General features: G+C 41.4%; 1 protein-coding gene and 1 long non-coding RNA gene across 2 annotated transcripts in view; one reads left to right on the top strand and one right to left on the bottom strand.

Annotated features, from left to right (window-relative positions):
• Positions 1-676: 676 nt before the first annotated feature.
• The window catches only part of LOC139284731 (stromelysin-3-like), a 29,068-nt gene continuing 10,204 nt past the window's right edge, over positions 677-19,540 (bottom strand). Inside the window, 15 exon segments of the mRNA XM_070905090.1 lie at positions 677-776; positions 1,024-1,114; positions 1,337-1,532; positions 3,329-3,422; positions 3,509-3,582; positions 3,671-3,736; positions 4,866-4,974; positions 8,605-8,666; positions 8,668-8,724; positions 8,788-8,906; positions 9,537-9,797; positions 10,989-11,193; positions 12,453-12,714; positions 13,687-13,824; positions 16,509-16,652. Coding sequence (XP_070761191.1) covers positions 677-776; positions 1,024-1,114; positions 1,337-1,532; positions 3,329-3,422; positions 3,509-3,582; positions 3,671-3,736; positions 4,866-4,974; positions 8,605-8,666; positions 8,668-8,724; positions 8,788-8,906; positions 9,537-9,797; positions 10,989-11,193; positions 12,453-12,714; positions 13,687-13,824; positions 16,509-16,652 — 1,978 coding nt within the window.
• LOC139283902 (uncharacterized) lies at positions 14,721-18,440 on the top strand. Its single transcript, XR_011597328.1, has 3 exons — positions 14,721-14,899; positions 16,500-16,671; positions 18,274-18,440. It is a non-coding gene; the product is annotated as an uncharacterized lncRNA (long non-coding RNA).

Here is a 19,540-nt window from a genome sequence, read left to right as displayed (position 1 = left end):
ATTTTGTCAAGAATATTGGGCCATCAATACACATTTGGCTCCAGTTCTTGCAGCAGCTATAAACTTGCTCCTCCGTCTCATATGATCACCTGACCTCTGAGGTCACGTGATAAAAGACAGTGAGAAATGGATGAAAGCTAAAAAAAACAAAACAAAAGCTACTCGGTGGATCTTAAAGGGGCCCTGTGGAGTTTTCAGTGTTACTCACCAGAACTCATTGTTTGTAATGAGGTCTGACTAAAGTGTTTACATCCATGTTTACTTGCCGGCAGCCGTCTTCCTCTCTGCCTTTTATTGGCACATTGCTGCGTTTCTTGACACACTACCGCCACCTGTTGGCAGGACGGTGTGTCATGTCTGCTCGGGCTCGACGCGAACAAAACGAAGACTCGCTCATTAAAACATCCACAGGGCGCCTTTAAGTTCGTTCTGCTTCCCTTTCCAAGAAAAAGAAACTGCGTCTGTCGCGTTGCAGAAGCCATAATCCCACGTTTTGGTGTCATTTCTTATTTTCTAAAGAAACCTGAGCCCAGTCTTCTTAGTGGAGCGCTGAGACTTGTTTTTTCTCAATAAGACAAATGAACGGTCAGCGGTTAAAATACACGTTTAAACTCCAAAAATCATATTCATGATGTTGACTTTCAGGTCAAATCCACATCCTCTGATGGTCTGATTGTTAGTTGTGCGGCTCCTCGTCTTGCTGTAGACCTCCACCCTGCTGCTCATCTTGGAGGGGGCGGTAGTCAGGGTCCCCCGGCCGGTCGAACATGATCCGCCTGTGAGGAGAGAACGGGGACTCATGATGTTGACAAACAGACTTATCTGCAGTTTGACCCACCAACAATAATGATACTCAGCAGTTCAGGATCAATACTGAGACCTGGACCAAACTGAACCTCCTAGCCCCTCTAGTCTCAGTCAGTCCAGTAGAAGAGGTTGTTTTTCTGACTTAGTCTTCTCTCTAAAGGACTAAAAGTTAAAAACACGTGTTGGACTCTGGTAAAGATGAATTCTGGTTCTTACAGAAGTTCTGGTGTCATCAGCAGCTTCCTTCCTCCCGGCTGGTTTGGAAACACGTCTTCCAGGAAGTAGTACATGTGACCGACACTGATCCCTGAGGGGGGGGGGGGGAGGAACAGCCGGATGACTTTGTTAGATCACCCAGAATACCTTTTCATTTTCTGACAAACTTCTATAAACTTTAAAGTGTCCAATGCTTCCTACGATTCCCTGAACTCCTACATCATATAAGCCACACATCTGCTCATCCTCCACTAACAGAAGACCATCCGGTTGCATCAGATGTGGTTGGTTTTTTGGTGAAATGTTTTTATACCTAGAAGGTCGACCACGATGGAGTTTCCGAGCAGCAGCGAAAATCCCATGAGCACCCAGGGGAGGAACGGCGCCTGGAAGTTCAGGAGGCCGAAGAAGTTCATGCGTATGAGCGGATGTCTTCTACTCCACACGTAGACCAGCATGATGATGAAGGCCTGGCCCAGGAAGAAGACGTTGGCGAACAGACCGAACAGCTGCGGGCCTTCAGGTTAAATACAACTGATCACTTGGTTCATTGTGACAGTAAAATCAATACCTGAGCGTCGGTTTTAGATGGAGGTCAGTGTTTCAAAAGCTGCTCTGGTGGCAGAAATAAACTTATTAATAAATAACTTTATTAAATGAGTCAAACCTGAGTTGGTGGTTTTATGACCCATACTTTTTACCCAATACGTCATAATTCTGACCGGCCATTTGTGTAATCTTTCTTTTTCTTTTTTACTTGTGCTCTATGTCGTCCGTTATCATCAGAAAAACTGTTTTGCCTCCAGAAATGTTCCACAACAACACACTGTGAAGTACTGGACATGAATCACTCAGCACTCGATGACGTGTGAGTATTTGTTAGACTGAAGTATTAAAACCACGAACGGAAAACATTTCTCTAACATCAGCAGACATTTTGTTACAGCTGCTGTTATTGTTTACCGAAAGCTAAACCCTTTCACAATAAAAGCCATCCTACAGTCATTTCAGCTACGCATGTTACTGCCCTGATAACACACTCGACACTGTACCATCCGGATATTACAGCAGAATTAGTCCTCATAGACCTGCATTTAAAACTGTCCATGAAACATTACACGGCTCCAGAAAAAGCCCATAAACCTGCACGTTGACCGTTTCACAACAGCCCAGAGGGACGTCTGTGGCGAACAGACCCAGGACTGTATCATTAACCTGGAATGTGAACAGGAGCTTCTGGCTACAAACTGCTGAGCGTCATCAAAAACAGGCCGGCTGCATGTACAGTAACTGGCTTCACGCGCTTTTAGCAGCAGACGTCCTCATTTAAACATGAAACTGGAAAAACGAGCCCTCAGCGTTCAGGTGAACACACACGATGGCCTCCAAATGAGATGTTTATCAACCAGCTTCTTACCAGACGGACCTGAAAGCTGACTCGGCTCAGAAGGGACCTTTAAAGGGTCAGTTCACCCAAAACAACTGTTGTGGCATCTAAGCATGCAGGTAGTTAGATATTTTGGTTTGTCGACATTCGGGCTCTGTACTGGGGACTGGGGACTGGGTACTGGTCCTGTGTCTGACATTTCTGTCTCCAGTTCAACAGAGGTGAGTGGAAAAGTTTCTGGTGCTCACAATATTGAAAAATTAAGCGTAAAATCCTGCAGGTGACCCACAGACGTCACTGTGGACAGTTTTCACAGTCGGACTGAAACAATTAGTTCAGTTTGTTTAATTAGTTTAATCAACAGACAAAAATAATCATTGCAACTATATTGATAAGCGATTGATCTTTGAAGTGTTTCAGATGCGATGCTGAATATCTTTTTGTTTTGGAGCATTGGTCGCACAAAACAAGCAGATGATCAGATTTTGGGCTTTAGCAAATTGTGATGAACATTTTTCACTATTTTACAGACAAAATTAATATTTGAGCAATCGAGAAAAAATAATTGGCAGACAAACTCATAACTGAATATAATTATTGTTTGCAGCTCTATTTCATAAGAAAAAGCATTTGTTTCTGGAAGTTGCTGCTGGATGTTTTAAATCTTTCCATGCTGTGAGCACCACAATGTAAATTCCATTGACCTCCATTATATCTTGGTGGAGACAAACACTTACATCCCTTCTTACTTTACTACCTCACACTGTATGTTCCTTCATCTTCACGTATTTCTTTCATCTTTGTGATGTCTTGTTGAATGCTGAACTGCGTTCGGTTCCACTGGTTCTTACAGCAGGAAATGAAACCTGAACTTTGGGATTTAAACTTTGTTCTTCTGCTCAGCGTCTAAAAGGATACGGTCATCACGATTCCTCCAAACAGGAACATGAAAACAAAATCCGCCGTCCTTCCCCGGAAACAGCCTTCCTCCAGCATCCGACAGTATCGATAACTTACTTTAGCTAAGGACTCTGCTGCAGAAATATTAAGTGCTAATGCTGCCGTATGTATAGTTGTGTTTTTATAGATAAAAGATACAGAAAGATGATGTTGAACACGAAACTGAATCCAAGAGAACCAAAGAAGAGGAAGCTGGTTATCAGGCGCCATATCTGAGAGACAGAGCGAGAAAAGACTGTAAATATGATAATGTACAATACGGCCATGTTTTAAACGTATTTAATAGTTAATAAATGTTACCTGGTATCTTCTGATGATGAGGTCTGGATTAAAGTAGAGCTGAAAGGGGGTGATGACCTCAAGTTGCTATAGAATAACACAGTTTGAGATTAATCAGCAAGTTACGTATCAAGAAATGGAGATGAATTATTATTTGGATATTTGATTTGTTGCATTGGAAACACTTTACTGTCAGTCCCCCTATTTAGCATTAATAAGCAGTATATAAACATTTATAAGTGGACATTTTAAGTGTTTATTAATGGTTTTATCAACAACTATAACTCCTCCTGTGGGCCCCCATAAGTTGAGGCTGGTGTACAAACATAATGAATGACAACATAGTAAAACACAGTCGTAATGATATAAAATATGTCTTGATAGAAGGTATAATTAATAAATACTTAACATTAATAAACGTATCTGCGTACAGCTACATTATAGAGTGTTATAAAACATTTACAACTACAAAATAGAAAGTGCTTTGGTCACTCATCCTTTACCTAACGCTTCAACTGCTTTCACCCACATCAATATTTCACATGCATCAATGCTACGTGTATCTCTAGCGCTTCCACTTCAACTAAAATTTCAACAGCTTTTGTTTTTCAGTTTAACTGCTTTCACCAACATGTGATTTAGATGAATTCAAATGCTTTCATCTCTTACGCTTGAACTGACAGTTTAGCTACTTTCAGAGCTTACCCTTCACTTTAACTGACATTTCAACTGCTTTAATCTTTTACTCTATAACTCACATTTCAACTATTTTCAGCTCTTAAACCTCAACTGACACCATTGTAAGTGCACACACCACAACTACTTCCATCGCTTCCACTTCAACTAAAAATTCAACTGCTTGTTATTTTTTACTCTGTAACTGACAGTTCAGTTGCTTTCACCTCAACTGCTCTGTGATTATATTTCAACTAACAGCTCAACTGTGTTCAGCGCTTTCACCTCATAACTTCAGCTCATATCAACAACTTTACACTTCTGACACTTCATTTCCTTTCAGTTAACTCTCATGTCTTCAATTTATTTGACATTAAATATTAAAAGCATCAGAAAACCAATCAACCTTTTAAAAAGTTTATGAGACTTGTTTTTAAGAGACAAAAGTTAGAAATGAATGGTTTCTTATCATATCTAAGTACAGTTTTTGCCTTCTCTTCATGTTGTTGTTGTTGTTGTTGTTGTTGTTGTTGTTTCTTACCACGGCAGCGGTGGTGAGGATGCAGGCGGTCGTGTACGCTCGGGTCACCACGGGAATCTGAAAGTACTCCTGAGTGAAGCTGTGAGCCATCGCTGCTGCTGCTGCCTCACTGTCAGCCATGATTTACTCACTGAATGAACAGCACAGGCCCCGCCCCCCTCAGTGCACCAGCCAATCAGATTCACTCATCAATTAACACCATCCATCCCACAAACACACTGTAAACTTTTAACACATTATAGTCACTTTTCTCCACATGTAGTCCCAGAGTTTCGATATCTTCTCAATTCATCTTAACAAAGAAGAAGTCTTTAATCTCAGTGGGATTTCATTTGTGGAATAAAATGAAAAAATATTCAAAAATAGGAAAAAAGTTCCATAGAAAAATGAGATTATAATAACTGCGCGACAAAAAAAATGCTAAATAAAAAATTGCTAATAATAAAATAAAATGTACGTTTAAATAAAAAAATTGTGATTTATTTACATTTTTTTAAAGACTTGACATAGAAATTCATAGAAGTTCATAAATATATAATAATCTATATTTATATATTTGTTAAATCATCAGATCAAAAACATTTTGCAGAACAGCTTTTTAAGACCACAACATCATTTAGATTTTTAAGTCTAGTACACAATAGTGTTGTTGTTTTTAATTAAAAAAACTATTGACATTCATTAGTTAATTAAGTTAATTATTCAGATTTGGCTTGAAAGTTAACGTAAGTAAGTTCAGGACAAAGAGCGATAAGTTGGTCAAAAAAGTGACATTTCGATAAAAAATTTTTACATTTATTTCTCTATGCAGAATGGATTTTTGAGCATTTTTGATTAAATATTAGTTATTAGTATAAATATGTGTAGTTTAGTTTCTGTGGTGAATTTTCTGTAATCTCTCCAGAAGCAGCAGTTTGGTACAAAGGTTATGGTTTTATTAGAAAGTAAACAATAGCAGTTCATACATTTCAATGTACAGAGTAGAGGCTACATATGAGTAAAAAAAAAAAAAACAATAATCAAAGACATATATGTACAACAAACTTCTACTACGTTGTTTGTGTATAAATATCAAAGCAGTCACTGATTAACACTTGAAATGTAGAAAAGATTCAAACAACAACAACAAAGTCTGAATGATGAAAACTGAAACGACTCGTCAGCGTCCGGCACTGAAAAACGAACTTCTGAAGAAAACGACGGTCTGAACGGAGCCTTCACATTTCAAGTGCTGCAACCGGGGACACAGCGCTTCTCAACCTGGGTGTCCTGACCCACAAAGAGGTCCTAACAGGAGCCTTTAGGGTCCGTGAGATCCGGTCACTGTCCGGCAGCGGTGGAAGAAGTATTCAGATCCTTTACTTAAGTAAAAGTACCAAGTACCAAGTACTTCATTACATGTTAAAGACTTGAATTCAAAATTAAGTAAAAGTACAGAAGTATTATCAGCAACGTGTGCTTGAAGTATCAAAAGTAAAAGTACTCGTTCTGCAGTAAAATGTCTCCTGTGACTGATGTATTATTATATCGGACATTATTAGATTGTTAATACTGATGCATCAATGTTAGAGCAGCATGTTACTGTTGTCGCTACTTTGAACTACTTTAACTACTTTTACAGCGGTCCCCAACCCGGGGGTCGGGCCCCTCCAAAAGGTCACAGCATAAATCTGAGGGGTCGTGAGATGATTAACGGGGGAGGAATCATTTTATGGACTTCTCTCTGATCTTTTGCTGTGAGACATTTAGAGCGTTTAAAATGTCTCTTTGGTGGAACTGACAACAACTCGCGGACATCGGAAACACGACGAGGGGCCTCGACCAGACGCTTTTTTATAAGAGGTCACGAGCCAAGAAGGTTGGAAACCACTGTCTCCCAAATCCAGACTACACACTACCTCTGATGCACATTAACTATGGTTCAATTGGGAGTGTGTTGTTGATGGACACTATTCTCCCACAATGCAACACACAAAGGAAATGGAGCTGCTGACATTAAATTGTGGATGGAGATGAAACAGCTTTAATAGATGTTGCACGTACTGTATCATTTCCTGTTAGTATAAAATGGTATGTTTACTTTTTGTATACTAACTGCAACAACAGAATACGATGATGATTCCTATGTAGTATATACTGCATAGAATTAGTATGTCGTATGGATTTGGGACAGCGTTGATGTTTTTTAATGTAAAATGGAGCATGAAGTAGTAGAAAATGGAAATTGGTACTTGGTTACTTTCCACCGCTGCCATCCAGCTGGTAATTTATGTGATAAATTCTTGTGAAACAGCAGCTTCATCAAGTAATTCAGCAAAAAACAGCCTGAGAAGCAGAAACAAGGTCAAAGTTAAAGCCGTCAGTTTGTTTTTGGGAGTGACTAACTGACCCGGGCTGAGAACCGCTGATCCCCACAGCAGCTGCTGTCCCTGAATGTGTCACGCTGACCAACCTGAAGAGAGCACCGTGTTGTGTTACAGATAAGCAATGACTTCATCACAAAATATGAGGACCTTCTCCGAGGGAGCATCACACTTCTCCTGCACTCTAGATGGCACCCTGGAGCTTTTAACTGCCACAGAGGCTGCAGGCGGTGAGAGACCACCAGCCACTACGAGCTTCATACCGTCATGTTGGAAGAGTGACATCAAAACAGGACTTACAGTGACGTCATCTCCTTCTCTTCACAGGTGAACGACTGACTTCTTCAAGGCTCCATATTGTGTGAAATTGAGGTTCTTTCAGGGAAGAAAGGTCGGTAACATAACATCTAAAAGCTTCATGAGGAAAGATTTAATGTGAAAAGTCAGACGTGTTATCAGCCTAAATCCTTACTAACTGGAATCTGATGCATTTGCTCAATTTGTCCAAATATGAAAAATAAATAGAAATTGTTGCATGTTGGTGTGTGATTAATGTCATTCAAACGCCAGCACTGTCAGGACATTTTGTCAATGGTCAGCCGCACAAATGTGTGTGAAGTTAAGTGCGTTTCCATCCACCTGTTTTTAATGTGCATTTTCAATTTGAACATAAAAAAGTGGGAAAGAAAAGTTTAAATATTGCCGCAATGGTTTAAAGGAGGACTGATGAAACAGTTTACCTCGACGCAACCAACTCCTAATATTCACTTAACAGTAGTGAATGCCTTTATTAGCATTTTCTTAAGTCAATTTTCTTGAAATTCGGTTAAAAGTTGGAGACTACACAGCATGAGAGCGAGTGCTGCCTGAGAGATTCACTTCAGGTTCAAACACAAAAACGAGTCCAACATGTTTGGTCAAAGTTACGAATCGATGTGACTTTTGTTTCTATGTGTAGTTGAGTGTTTTGTTCACCGACATGTTGAATGATTTCTGCTTTTAAAGTTGCAGCATTAAAACAAAGTGAGCCGCCACCTACAGCAGCTGATGAACAAATCTACCCTCTGCAGCTTTAAGTTTGATGTCACTCTTCAACACTTCACAGGATCAGCCATGAGTCCATCCATGATGAAAAAAACAGAAAACAAAAATGCAAAACATCCACTACAGGGAGTAAGACAGTCTGTGCTGGTTCTGTCCAAAATCAGTCGAAAATCTCAGTCTCAGGCTCAAAGACAGGAAGTGAGAGCGATGCAGTTCACATCAGCATCACACATCATTAATACAGGGCCCAGATCTCAGCCGTATGGTGACAAAATGTGCAAAATAAATATGAGTATAGCTGCACAGGAGGTACCAAGTCTGAGGAAACATACCTTGGTTTTCCTGAGAAGAAGGTGTAATTGATCTGAGCATCAATAAATGGAGTAAAGCATAAACAGATTCAGAGGAGATGCTCTCATCCCCTTGAATCCGCAGGATGAACATACAAATGTCTCTGTTCCAAAAACTCCTCTTCATTGTTAATCTGTTAATCTGATTCTCTGCGGTTAAAAGACTCACGCGTTTCTACAGCCGAAGAAATCCATGCCGATGTAGCGAGGGTAGCCCTCCAAAGAGTTCATGCCAACAGGATCGAACTTCCAGTACTGTCGTCCTCGGATGAAGTGAGCGTAGCCTGAAAGACAGGAAACACATTCATGTGAAATCTGTGTGTAACGGGTCGGTCTCAGGAGTGTGTGTTCATTGTGGCCCAAAGTGACTTAATGTGCAGTTTGTGTGATAAAAGTGTAAGTCGTCTGTAAAAAACTGCATCCCTTTAAGGAACTTGTTGATATTCATACTCTTGTTCCAATAAAAATGAGTCCAGGAATGTCATAATGTCAGGAATGCACTTGTTTGTTCAGTTGAAGCCTGTACAGATGTGTGACCAGGACAGTGAATATGTTTTACTTCTTCCTTGATTTAAGTCTGTAAAGTAACTAAGTACATTTACTCAAGTATTCATTTTAAGAAGCTTGTACTTTACCTGAGTATGTCCATTTTTAGCTACTTTATACTTCAGTACTATCTATTGTACTTTTTATTCCTCTGCATTTATTTGACAGATATAGTTATTACTTACTGTTCAAATAAAGATTTAATTTGAAAGATTGTGAATTCCTGACTGACTCACTGAATGTATTTGTGCAGTCAAACATGTGGATTCAAACACATATCAATTATACAGTTGGAGGGGAAAAAAACTGTTTAAACCCTTAACAGGAACTCTTTGTTCCCGTGTTCGGTTGTGGTGTTTGGACCGTACCGTAGATGTCCCTGAAAGCGGCGTCCACGTCGTTGGGGATGCCGCTCCAGTCCTGCATGCTGCGCGGGTAGACGGACTCCACTCGGTTCTCGCGGGGGCTGAACCTCCAGTAGCTGCCGGACTTGAAGAAGTAGGTGTTGTAGTTGGAGTCGTGGCCCCAGCGCAGTGACGCCTGGATCCCGGACACCGACAGACCCAAACTCCTGATGGACTCCGGCCCTCTGATCTGCCTCTCGGCATCGAACACCCAGTAGTTCTCACCTGCCAAGAGAGACGGTGAACAATGGACGCCATTCGGCTCTGACTGGACTTCCTGCTACAGCTTTGACTTTATAATAACTGCATCATTTTCATTTACAGTTCAGACTCTCTCTGCTTACATAGATCATTTATTTCATAGCTATAATAATTCTAAATAAGACACAAGTGAGTTAGATGAAAATGATTTTTGTGTTGTCATTGTTCTCCTCTGTCTCTCGCTCTTTTTTCCAACAGGAAATTGTCAGGCCAAGGTAGCTGGCCTGTAGCCTGGTTAGACTTTGGTAGATGTGGGCAGCCGTTCAGGGCTACTAGACAGCTGTTTGCCCATTTGGAAAAAAAATTGTCCAATCCAAGCTTTGTACATGGGAACCAGAATGGGGACATCATCTTCCTGCATTGCTAATGTGTGCAGTAAGTGGAGGAGCTCAGCGCTGTGGTTCAAGTTGTTCAAACTTTTAAAATTACATATTTCTTCTGTCACCAGCGACCGCCACCGCGGCAGCTTCTGTGGCAACTAAGAAGCTGAACCAGTGACGTTTATGTTGACATGCTAACGTTAGCTGCTACCAGCTCTGTTAGCTAGTGTGCTATTCAAACATTATCAGCAGTAATTAGCAGACCAGATCAGCTAGCGCACACAATCAGGCAGCTCACTCTGCCAGCAGATTGTTTGAAAACAATTTGGGTTATTTGGATTTCTAATAACTTTAAATACAAACTCAGTCAGATCTGATGTGATAAAATAATGTGTTCGCTGTCAAAACAGCGCAGAAATGATTCGTCCTCTTTGCTGCGGCGTCAAATGAACAATTTCATGATGTTACCTCAAAACTTTCCTCCCATTTCTTTGTCTCTCTCGTCTTATTTCAGAGTGATCAGTGGAGACAACACTCAACCAGAAGCCCACCACATCTGTGTTTCCTGTGTTTCCAGTGTTTCCAGTGTTTCAGGCCTTCACAGTGAGAACATGTAACTCAAATTGAGCTGAAACAAGCACTAATGCACACTACCTGAACCACATCTAGTGGAAATATTCACAGAAAGACGTCATTGCAATAATTTCACTGCTCTGTGTTAATTAACATTTTAAACCTGTTTAAACTTGCCTAAAGGTGCATGATACTTGATGATCTTGCACTGGCATGAAACCATAAACCACATAACTGCAGCTCAAACGTCCTCGCTGCCCACCTTGAAAGAACCAAATATTCCCTGACTTGTCTTCAAAGGCGGCGTCGATGTTGTCGGGAATCCCCCTCCAGTGACGGGACGCCAGCGCTGGGTAACCGCTCTCCAGATGCCCGTCCCTGATCCGCCAAACGTAGCCCGACTTAAAGAAGAACAGCTCCCCTCGGATCATAGACACAGCATCAAAGTCCGTCTGGCAGGCGTCGGGCTGGAAATAAGACAGATCACTTCTTCAGTTCCACACGCAAACGTCGACTTTCTAACAAGAGGGATTTTTATTGCAGTGGGATGTGTTAAGTGTTAAGGAGCCAATTATTGTCTGAAAGGATCCCAAAAAAAAAAAAGAGCAGAGAGGGATTTCTTAAAGCCCCGAGAAAAAACCTCTCAGTTACAAGTTTTACAAGAAACAATAATCCAAGTGGAACCTTTTCCCAGCGCTCGACTGTGAGAAACTCCTATGGGACTAAAGGATTTTGTCTTTGACCGTTTATCATCTCTGGTTCAAATATACACTCTTGTATGATGTGGTGCGGTTTCAAAGATATTCACTCTATTCAGTGTGTGTTACCACCACAGAACCCGCTGCCTCTACGAGGACACGGCTGGTGGTATTCAATATTTTTCTTCTTGTCAACAACTCTCATAAAAATGAATTGATCCTGCAAACAAGTATTCCCTGTGGATATCTTCTTCCTCTGTGCCATAGAGCTCCATTGTTGTCCAAGAACTATTAAGAACACATCAATGTGTTCCTTCATTACCATGAACACACACACTGTTGTTTATCTTGACTGCTGCCTCGAATTCTCACTAGAGCACCAAATGTGGGTTCATCTGCAGCAGAAATGGTCCCCAACAAACGCACTGTTTCCTCCTGTTGGAGTGACGTTTGATCAAAACTACAACGACCAGCTGCTTCAGTAAGTTACTGAGCCTGAGAACCACAGACAGGAAGTCAAAACATGTTGAGATATATATATATATATATATATATAACATGCACAGCGGTGTTTGAGCTAAATGCTAACGTTAACGTGCTCACAAAGACAATGCTAAGATGCTGATGTTTGTTAGGTTTACCATCTTACTTTAGCATGTTAGCATGCTAACATTTGCTAATTAGCACTAAACATCATGTGCAGCTGAGGCTGATGGGTAATGTAGTTAGTCTTTCAGGTATTTGGTCATAAAATAAAGCATTGGACACACTGACATGTTGACCTGATGGTGGTGTTAGATGAAAAGTCATTACAGTTCATCCTGAATGTTTGTGACACATTTCATGGAAATCTGACCAGTTGTACTTGACAACCCCATGATGAAAAGTTATCATCGTCATCATCAGTATCAGTAGGCTTCATCCTCTGGACACCATGAATGTCTGTACAAACTTTGGTCATTTTTATGCCACAGCCTCTACAGCCACCCTGTGATTAACTCTTTCAATGCTCCATCAGCTCCACTCACATTAGTGACGATCTCGTTGGTCTCTGGGTTTGACGGAGGTGGAGGTGGGGGAGGCGGCGAGGGCAGGACTTGCGGATGAGCTCCGTACAGGTACTGGATGCCTTGCTTGTCGTCCTCGCTCAGCCTCAGCGGGTAGGAGAAGGAGTAGTATGCGGACATGATGGCTCCCGGCTCGCGGGAGTGCTGCAGGCCCAGGACGTGCCCGAACTCATGGGCAGCGACCTGGAGAAGGTCTGTGCCTGCAGGGGGGAGGCAGACGAGCCTCAGAGGATGCAAAACCACACCTGGCTCAAATGGTGTCTGAACATAGTTGTAGGTGTTTGTTTTGACGTGCTTGCAGCAGCTAAAAGAGTCATGAAGAAGTTCCTCACAGCTTCCTCTCCCCGCTGACTCACGTCTGCTCTCAGTTAGCCGACATGTTTCCATGTCCTGATAAAACCTGATGTGTCTCGTCCCTGAGCTGACCGCTAGCTCCACCGGTGAGATTACTTTCACATCCAGTTGAATAAAGTCAATACTTGTTTTACAGGTTGACGATAATCTAATATATTTAATGAATATAGCGACCGAACTGAAAGCTCAGGACAAATGTCTTCTTAAATTTAAAGTCTTTGAGACTCTAACAGTTATTCAATTTTATCCTGTTATTATTTGATTTATTTCCTCCTTCTTTCCTGCATTTTCTGAGTAAAGGAAGGAGTGACTGTGAGCATTACGGACATTTGTCAATTTGAATTCCTGTTGAGCACTTTAAGAAACTGTAATGGACTTGAAGTGGCATTAATTTAACACCTTCACCTCTTTTTATTAGATTTTATTTCTATTAGTTCTCAGGACTTGAATTTCAACAGGTGTGTCCAAGAGGAAGAAGATGACTCACTTCTGGAGTTGTTGTTTTGCATGTGTGTGAGTAATAATACTAATATTAATAATAATAACTTTACTGGTATAGTGCTTTAACGAAGGACACAAGAGACAGTACTACAATTATACAGTAAAAGTAAAACCAGATAAATGAGAAATAAGATAATTTAATATTATCCTTTTGGGATTATACTTTTACGTCGAGGCGAAAACAGACATATATATATACAGAGAAAGTAAATCATCCTTATTATGTGTGATGGTATGTATTGCCTCTGATGGCCTGGTCTGTTTTATTATATTTATTTTTTAGTCTTCATGTTCTAATAAAAGCAATATAAAGCCAGTCTGCACCCTCTCAGACGAACACTCACCCATGTGGTTTCCGAGCGTCCACGACTCGTCGTAGTCGAAGTGGATGTCTCCCTGTCGGTGTGTTTTGGGGAAGAAGGCGTGAGCGAGAATCCCACCCGGGCCGTCGAAGGGGAGGTTGTCTCCGTGCCAGTACCTACAGGACCGTAAATCAAACACTCTGATGAACATAAAAAAAGACTCCGAAGGCTTAAAACAACTTCATAAATCAAAACAATGTCAACAGCAAGTCTCAAATAGTTGAGAGTTTCCCGTCATAATTTACCAGAGTTGAAATGTTTATTTTGTCCAACCACCCAAAGTTATTCAGTTTATTATCATAGAAATGTAAAGAAAACAAGCAAATATTCATATTTTAGAAACTGGAATCAGAGATTTTTTGTCAATTTTGCTTAAAAAATGTAATCATTTGCCTAATCTGACTGATTATAATATAATAATACTTTTACTTTGACCTCCCATCAGTCGGTAGAAATCAAGAAAACATTATAATTTTTAAACCTAATCAGTTGATAAAATAAATTACAACTTAATTGACTCTGATATTAATCTGTGACTAGCTCATTTTATTTTTCAGCTTCTAAGATTTCCCTCTTTTCACCATATTTCCAGTTTTCCTTATTCTTAATCACAATACAACACGCAGTAATACGATGTACGAATCCTTATTTTTGTCATAATTAGACCATTTCCGAGGTAAATTCGTGCTGCAGGGTAAACAAACATTGTTGTGACACGACGAACAACAAAGCTGGAATCAAAACTATGATTCAAAAGGGGAAAAACATGAAATCTCTGCAGGAATAAACAAACCAACCTCCAGGAAAGAGAATGAAGTCACTTCAGGGATGACACAGATCCCTCATGAAACTCTGCAGTTTGTAATCTGCTTGTCTTTTCTTGCTCTACTATCTCGTGTTTCTATCTTTCTGGCTCTCTGCAGCTCTTTGTAACAAACATGTTTTTCTGGTCTGAACTCGTGAATAGATCTTAAATGTTTCGCTCCGTGCCGTCTGTTGAGTGGCGTGCTCGTCCTCGCTCGTGGTGAAGAGACGGGACTTCCACCAAATCCACAAAAACAAAGGAGTTCATTAAGGCGTGAAACCATAAAGAGCTGCTACAGTCAAAACAACATAACTGCTGTCAACACACACGCTGTTGATTGGACGCTGTGATGTGCATGTTGGATGGAGGCTGGTGAAAAGTGAGCGGTGAGAAATCAACAACATCGTACTTACGATCCGAAAGTTTTTATCAAATGTTCCATTTAGTTCATTTACATCCATTGATTAGTTGCTCAACAGAAAATTAATCTGCAACTATTTTAATAACTGAATAAGCAAAAATGACTTTAATTCGTTCCATTGTGACGGGACTTTTTCTGACATTTTATAGACAAAATGACGAATCTATTGATCCAGAAAACAATCAGCTGTTGACAATGACAGTGATCGTTAGTGGCAGCGCCAGCCTCGTTTACGTTTTAATTTCTTTTAGCCAACAATATCTACACAGTGTTAGACCACGTAGCTGTGTGGCTCTAAAGATGGACACGTCCGTCTGTCTGTCTGTCAGTCTCTCTGTCAGTCTGTCTGTCTGTCTGTCAGTCTGTCTGTCCCTCTGTCTGTCTGTCTGTCTGTCTCTCTGTCAGTCTGTCTGTCTGTCAGTCTCTCTGTCTGTCCCTCTGTCTGTCTGTCAGTCTCTCTGTCTGTCTGTCAGTCTCTCTGTCTGTCAGTCTCTCTGTCTGTCAGTCAGTCTCTCTGTCTGTCTGTCAGTCTGTCCTTCTGTCTGTCTGTCTCTCTGTCTGTCTCTGTATGTGTCTCTCTGTCTCTCTGTCAGTCTGTCTGTCTGTCTGTCTGTCAGTCTCTCTGTCTGTCTCTCTGTCTGTCCCTCTGTCTGTCTGTCTCTCTGTCAGTCTGTCTCTCTGTCTCTCTGTCAGTCTGTCTGTCTGTCTGTCTGTCTGTCAGTCTCTCTGTCTGTCAGTCTCTCTGTCAGTCTGTCTGTCTGTCTCTGTCTCTCTGTCTGTCTGTCTGTCAGTCTGTCCCTCTGTCTGTCTGTCTCTCTGCCTGTCCCTCTGTCTGTCTCTCTGTCTGTCAGTCTCTCTGTCTGTCTGTCAGTCTGTCTGTCTGTCTGTCAGTCTCTCTGTCTGTCTGTCTGTCAGTCTCTCTGTCTGTCTGTCTCTCTGTCTGTCCCTCTGTCTGTCTGTCTCTCTGTCTGTCTGTCTGTCCCTCTGTCTGTCTGTCTCTCTGTCTGTCCCTCTGTCTGTCCCTCTGTATGTCTCTCTGTCTGTCAGTCAGTCTCTCTGTCTGTCTCTCTGTCTCTCTGTCCGTCTGTCTCTCTGTCTGTCTGTATCTAGTACCACCAGCATGTTGACATTTTTGTCATTGTGGACAGGGTACAGTAGTCGGGACGTGGTTGTGTGTTTCCACTTAGTCTTGTTTTATATTTGTTGTGAGAGTGCTAACAGCATTATGCTAACATGCTCACGGTGATTCAGGTGTAATGTTCACCATCATAGCTTCGCGTGTTAGCGTGTTAACATTAGCACTAAACAGAGAGCATGAGGCCAATGGAAATGTGTTGGACAAAGTCAGAGGATCACCAAAGTTCTTACAGTTCATCCTCAGAGGAACATGAACGTCTGAGCCACATTTCATGACAATCCTTTCAATAGATGTTGAGATATTTCAGTCTGGATCAAGAGGCTGCCAGCACGGATAAAAATATTAGTATTCTCTTCTTTCAACAACATCTGTCTTTGTTAATCTGCATATGAAGCACCTTTTGAACTACAGGTGCTTTTTGTCTCAGTCCTCCCACCTTGTGAAGTCGATGCGGATGTCGGCCTTCCCGCTGTGGACCTCGGTGAAGGTGAGCGGGGTGACGTCACTCCAGATTTTCAGCGCTTCCCGAAAGACGCGTCGAACTTTCTCCTCGCCCATCTGCCAGGGAAAGCGGACGATCCTGCGGGACACCGACGCAGGTGTCAAACACATAATGATGCACACAGGATGTATAGCAGCAGAGAGGGACCACCGGCCTGGCAGGCCTCCCTTTAATCTGATATGTGCAGTCGTCTCGTCAGCGGGGAGGTGTGCTGTTACTGACGCCCTCAGGCTCTCTAAAAAAAACACCACCCAGTGTGATAACAAGAGAAAGCTCCTCATCTTACCAACGGGACACAAACGCCTCATAAATTATATGAATTATACAGATACTATAGATGTGAGGTAACAACATAATCGCTTGTTAAATAGACTTTGGATCATGAGAGTCAGAACTTGCAGAAAGGTAACAAAGGTAATCCTGATATTAAAGCAGCAGCTTTGGAAATACATATATTGGCTTTCTGGCAGAGAGTCAGGTGAGAAGATACAACTCATGTCTGTACGGTCATGTACCATTTATGCTAAGCTAGGCTAAACACCTGACTCTGTGCTTAACGCTCAGACTGATGTTGATTTTCAATGAAAGCAAACAAATTGGTGAATTTACCAAAATGCTAAACTTCCTTTAACCTCAAGCTGTTTTGGATATAAGCCGTTTATTTATTGTTTATTGTTTATTAAAGTATCCTGATTACCTGAATAACGACCAGCTGGTCCTCCTGCACTTACAGGCTTTATTAGTGTGAAGGTATAAAGTTAAAGTAGTTCTTTTCTGCATCAATTAAGTGGAGTTGAGATATATAATTTACAGAAAGCTGTCTCTGGTGTGTCTACTGGCTTAGATCAAATCTGCTGCGTCATTTTATGGCACAAAACAGGAAGAAACAGGCCGTCAAGAAGTTATACTGGCCGTCATCAGCTCTGGTCTTTTCTCATGTAAAGGAGGGTCAAGAAGGACTCGAAGCAGCAGGGTTTGAGGGGAAATGTGGTCTTAATTTGGAGAAACACTTGCAATAAAAATACCACTGTCTCTTTTGTTTACATAAAGTATAAACTGCAGGTGGAGCTCATTTAAACTCAGGTGAGTAGAGAAGTGAGTATCCACTCTCTGTTCTGTAAAAACGGACAGATCAATCATTTCTGTTTGATCATAAATTTAAAGTGTACTTGTGCAAACAGACTGCAGCGGTGCAAATATGAGTGCAGAGTGTCTTAAGTTAACACAAAGGGACTTTCCTCAGTGCAGAGTTCAAAGTTCACTCAGGTTGAAATCCTTGAGCTTATCACTTTTTGCAAATACCCTGTAGGTCAAGTCAATTGTATTCATACGACCCACTATCACAAATCTGCCTCAAGGGGCCTTACAGCATACGACACCCTCTGTCCAAATGAGGAAGAAGAGAGATTAAAGTAGATTAAAGAGGAAATATTTATGACCCACATTGCTGAGCTTCAAATAGGTTACTACACCCAGGTTTTATTAAAGGATAATACAGGCATTAATCTAGATTCATCTCTGAATACTGTCTGACTTCCTGCCTGAGGCTCTCAGCTCTCAGCCCATTGGTTCCTTCTGAAGACGTTAATCTTTAAAAACACCTCACAAATATATAGTTTCATTTTTAAAAAATGAAATCGTGCATTTGCGTTTACGTGAGTATGTTAACGGCTGTATGTGGTTCCCTGTTTCTCTCCAGCTCTGCCCAGGTGTGCTACATCATGACTCTTCAATGAGGTGCACCTGGCCTGAGAAGGACCCTGTGTGCCAGAACCAGAAGGGACAGGCTTCTGGTGCGGGGACGGCTGGTCTTTTGGGATTTTTGTGTTGGCTGATTTAGCGTCTTGCTACGTCTTAATGTTAATAAATCCAATGGTTGTTTTAAAGGTGTTCTCTGTGGTCGATCGGGTCGGTGGTGGAGTTTTTGTTCGCCGGCTGATTCTAAATAAAAGGCAAACACAGGACTCATTAGGGTGGCTTCACTCTTCCAACGCCTATATTCATAGTCATTTCGAAGGACGGTGGCCCTGTTAGGTCATACAGAAGTATAGTTTGACTTGTCGTGGTCCTGGTTAACCACATCACTCCGTCAGGTTTATTGGTCTGATCCAGCAGAATCTTATTAGTCTGTGGCCGGTGCTGCTATTGAAACAACGCCGGCTCCCCGTCTTTCTCTCTGTCTTAATATAGAGTTGTGTTAAAGAATGAGTACAATGAAAGGGACCCCAGGAGACACAGACAGAGAGGCAGCAGCCAGCAGAGGACTGCCAGACGCTCGCTGGTGCCGAGGCCTCAGATGAAAGAAAAGCAATCATTACTTCAAGACTTCACTTTCTAAGTGCTATACTAGGCCCACACATTTTACAGGCTTTTTCCTTGAGTTCATCATTCAATGTGTCTACGGTCTGATCCTGCCTGCAATACAGTCGTCACTTTGTCCTCCATGAACTTTAGCAAGGTGCTATCTCGTAAAAGACAAAGACATTCTTCAAACCTGAAATAACTGGGGTTTTTTTTTTGGCTGCTTGTTTGCAAACAGTTGCTAATTTCCACATCCAGCAGTTCCAGAGCAACATTATAATCAATGTGGAGTCGTGTTTGTGTCACCTGATGACTGTCAGTCCAGTATTGTCTCTGTTTTTGGTCTCCTCCACCTCCTGAGTGGAATATCTGTCTCTTTAGCTGCTAGATGCTCCACTATGTTCAGCAGCTAACGTACGGCGGCTTTTTACAGCTTTGTCTCTTAAAACAGAGCTTTCTCTCATGTTCTGGAGCTTTCGACCAAATCAAACAGTTTTATTATAGAAGTTTACAGTTATTCTGAGCACTTTTAGGATTTTTCATCCATGTTTTTAAAGTTGAGCTTGACATTTCACTCTTGAAATGATAAAATAAATAAAAGTCTCCGCTAAAGGTCACCTACTCGATTGTTCCGGTTCTGATAACAGAGACCTTATTTCTGATTC

Source organism: Enoplosus armatus, chromosome 4 (genome assembly GCF_043641665.1).
Source record: "Enoplosus armatus isolate fEnoArm2 chromosome 4, fEnoArm2.hap1, whole genome shotgun sequence".
NCBI lineage: Eukaryota > Metazoa > Chordata > Actinopteri > Centrarchiformes > Enoplosidae > Enoplosus > Enoplosus armatus.
The sequence above is the reverse complement of the archived record's forward strand: the minus strand, read 5'-3'. Positions and strand labels throughout refer to the sequence as shown.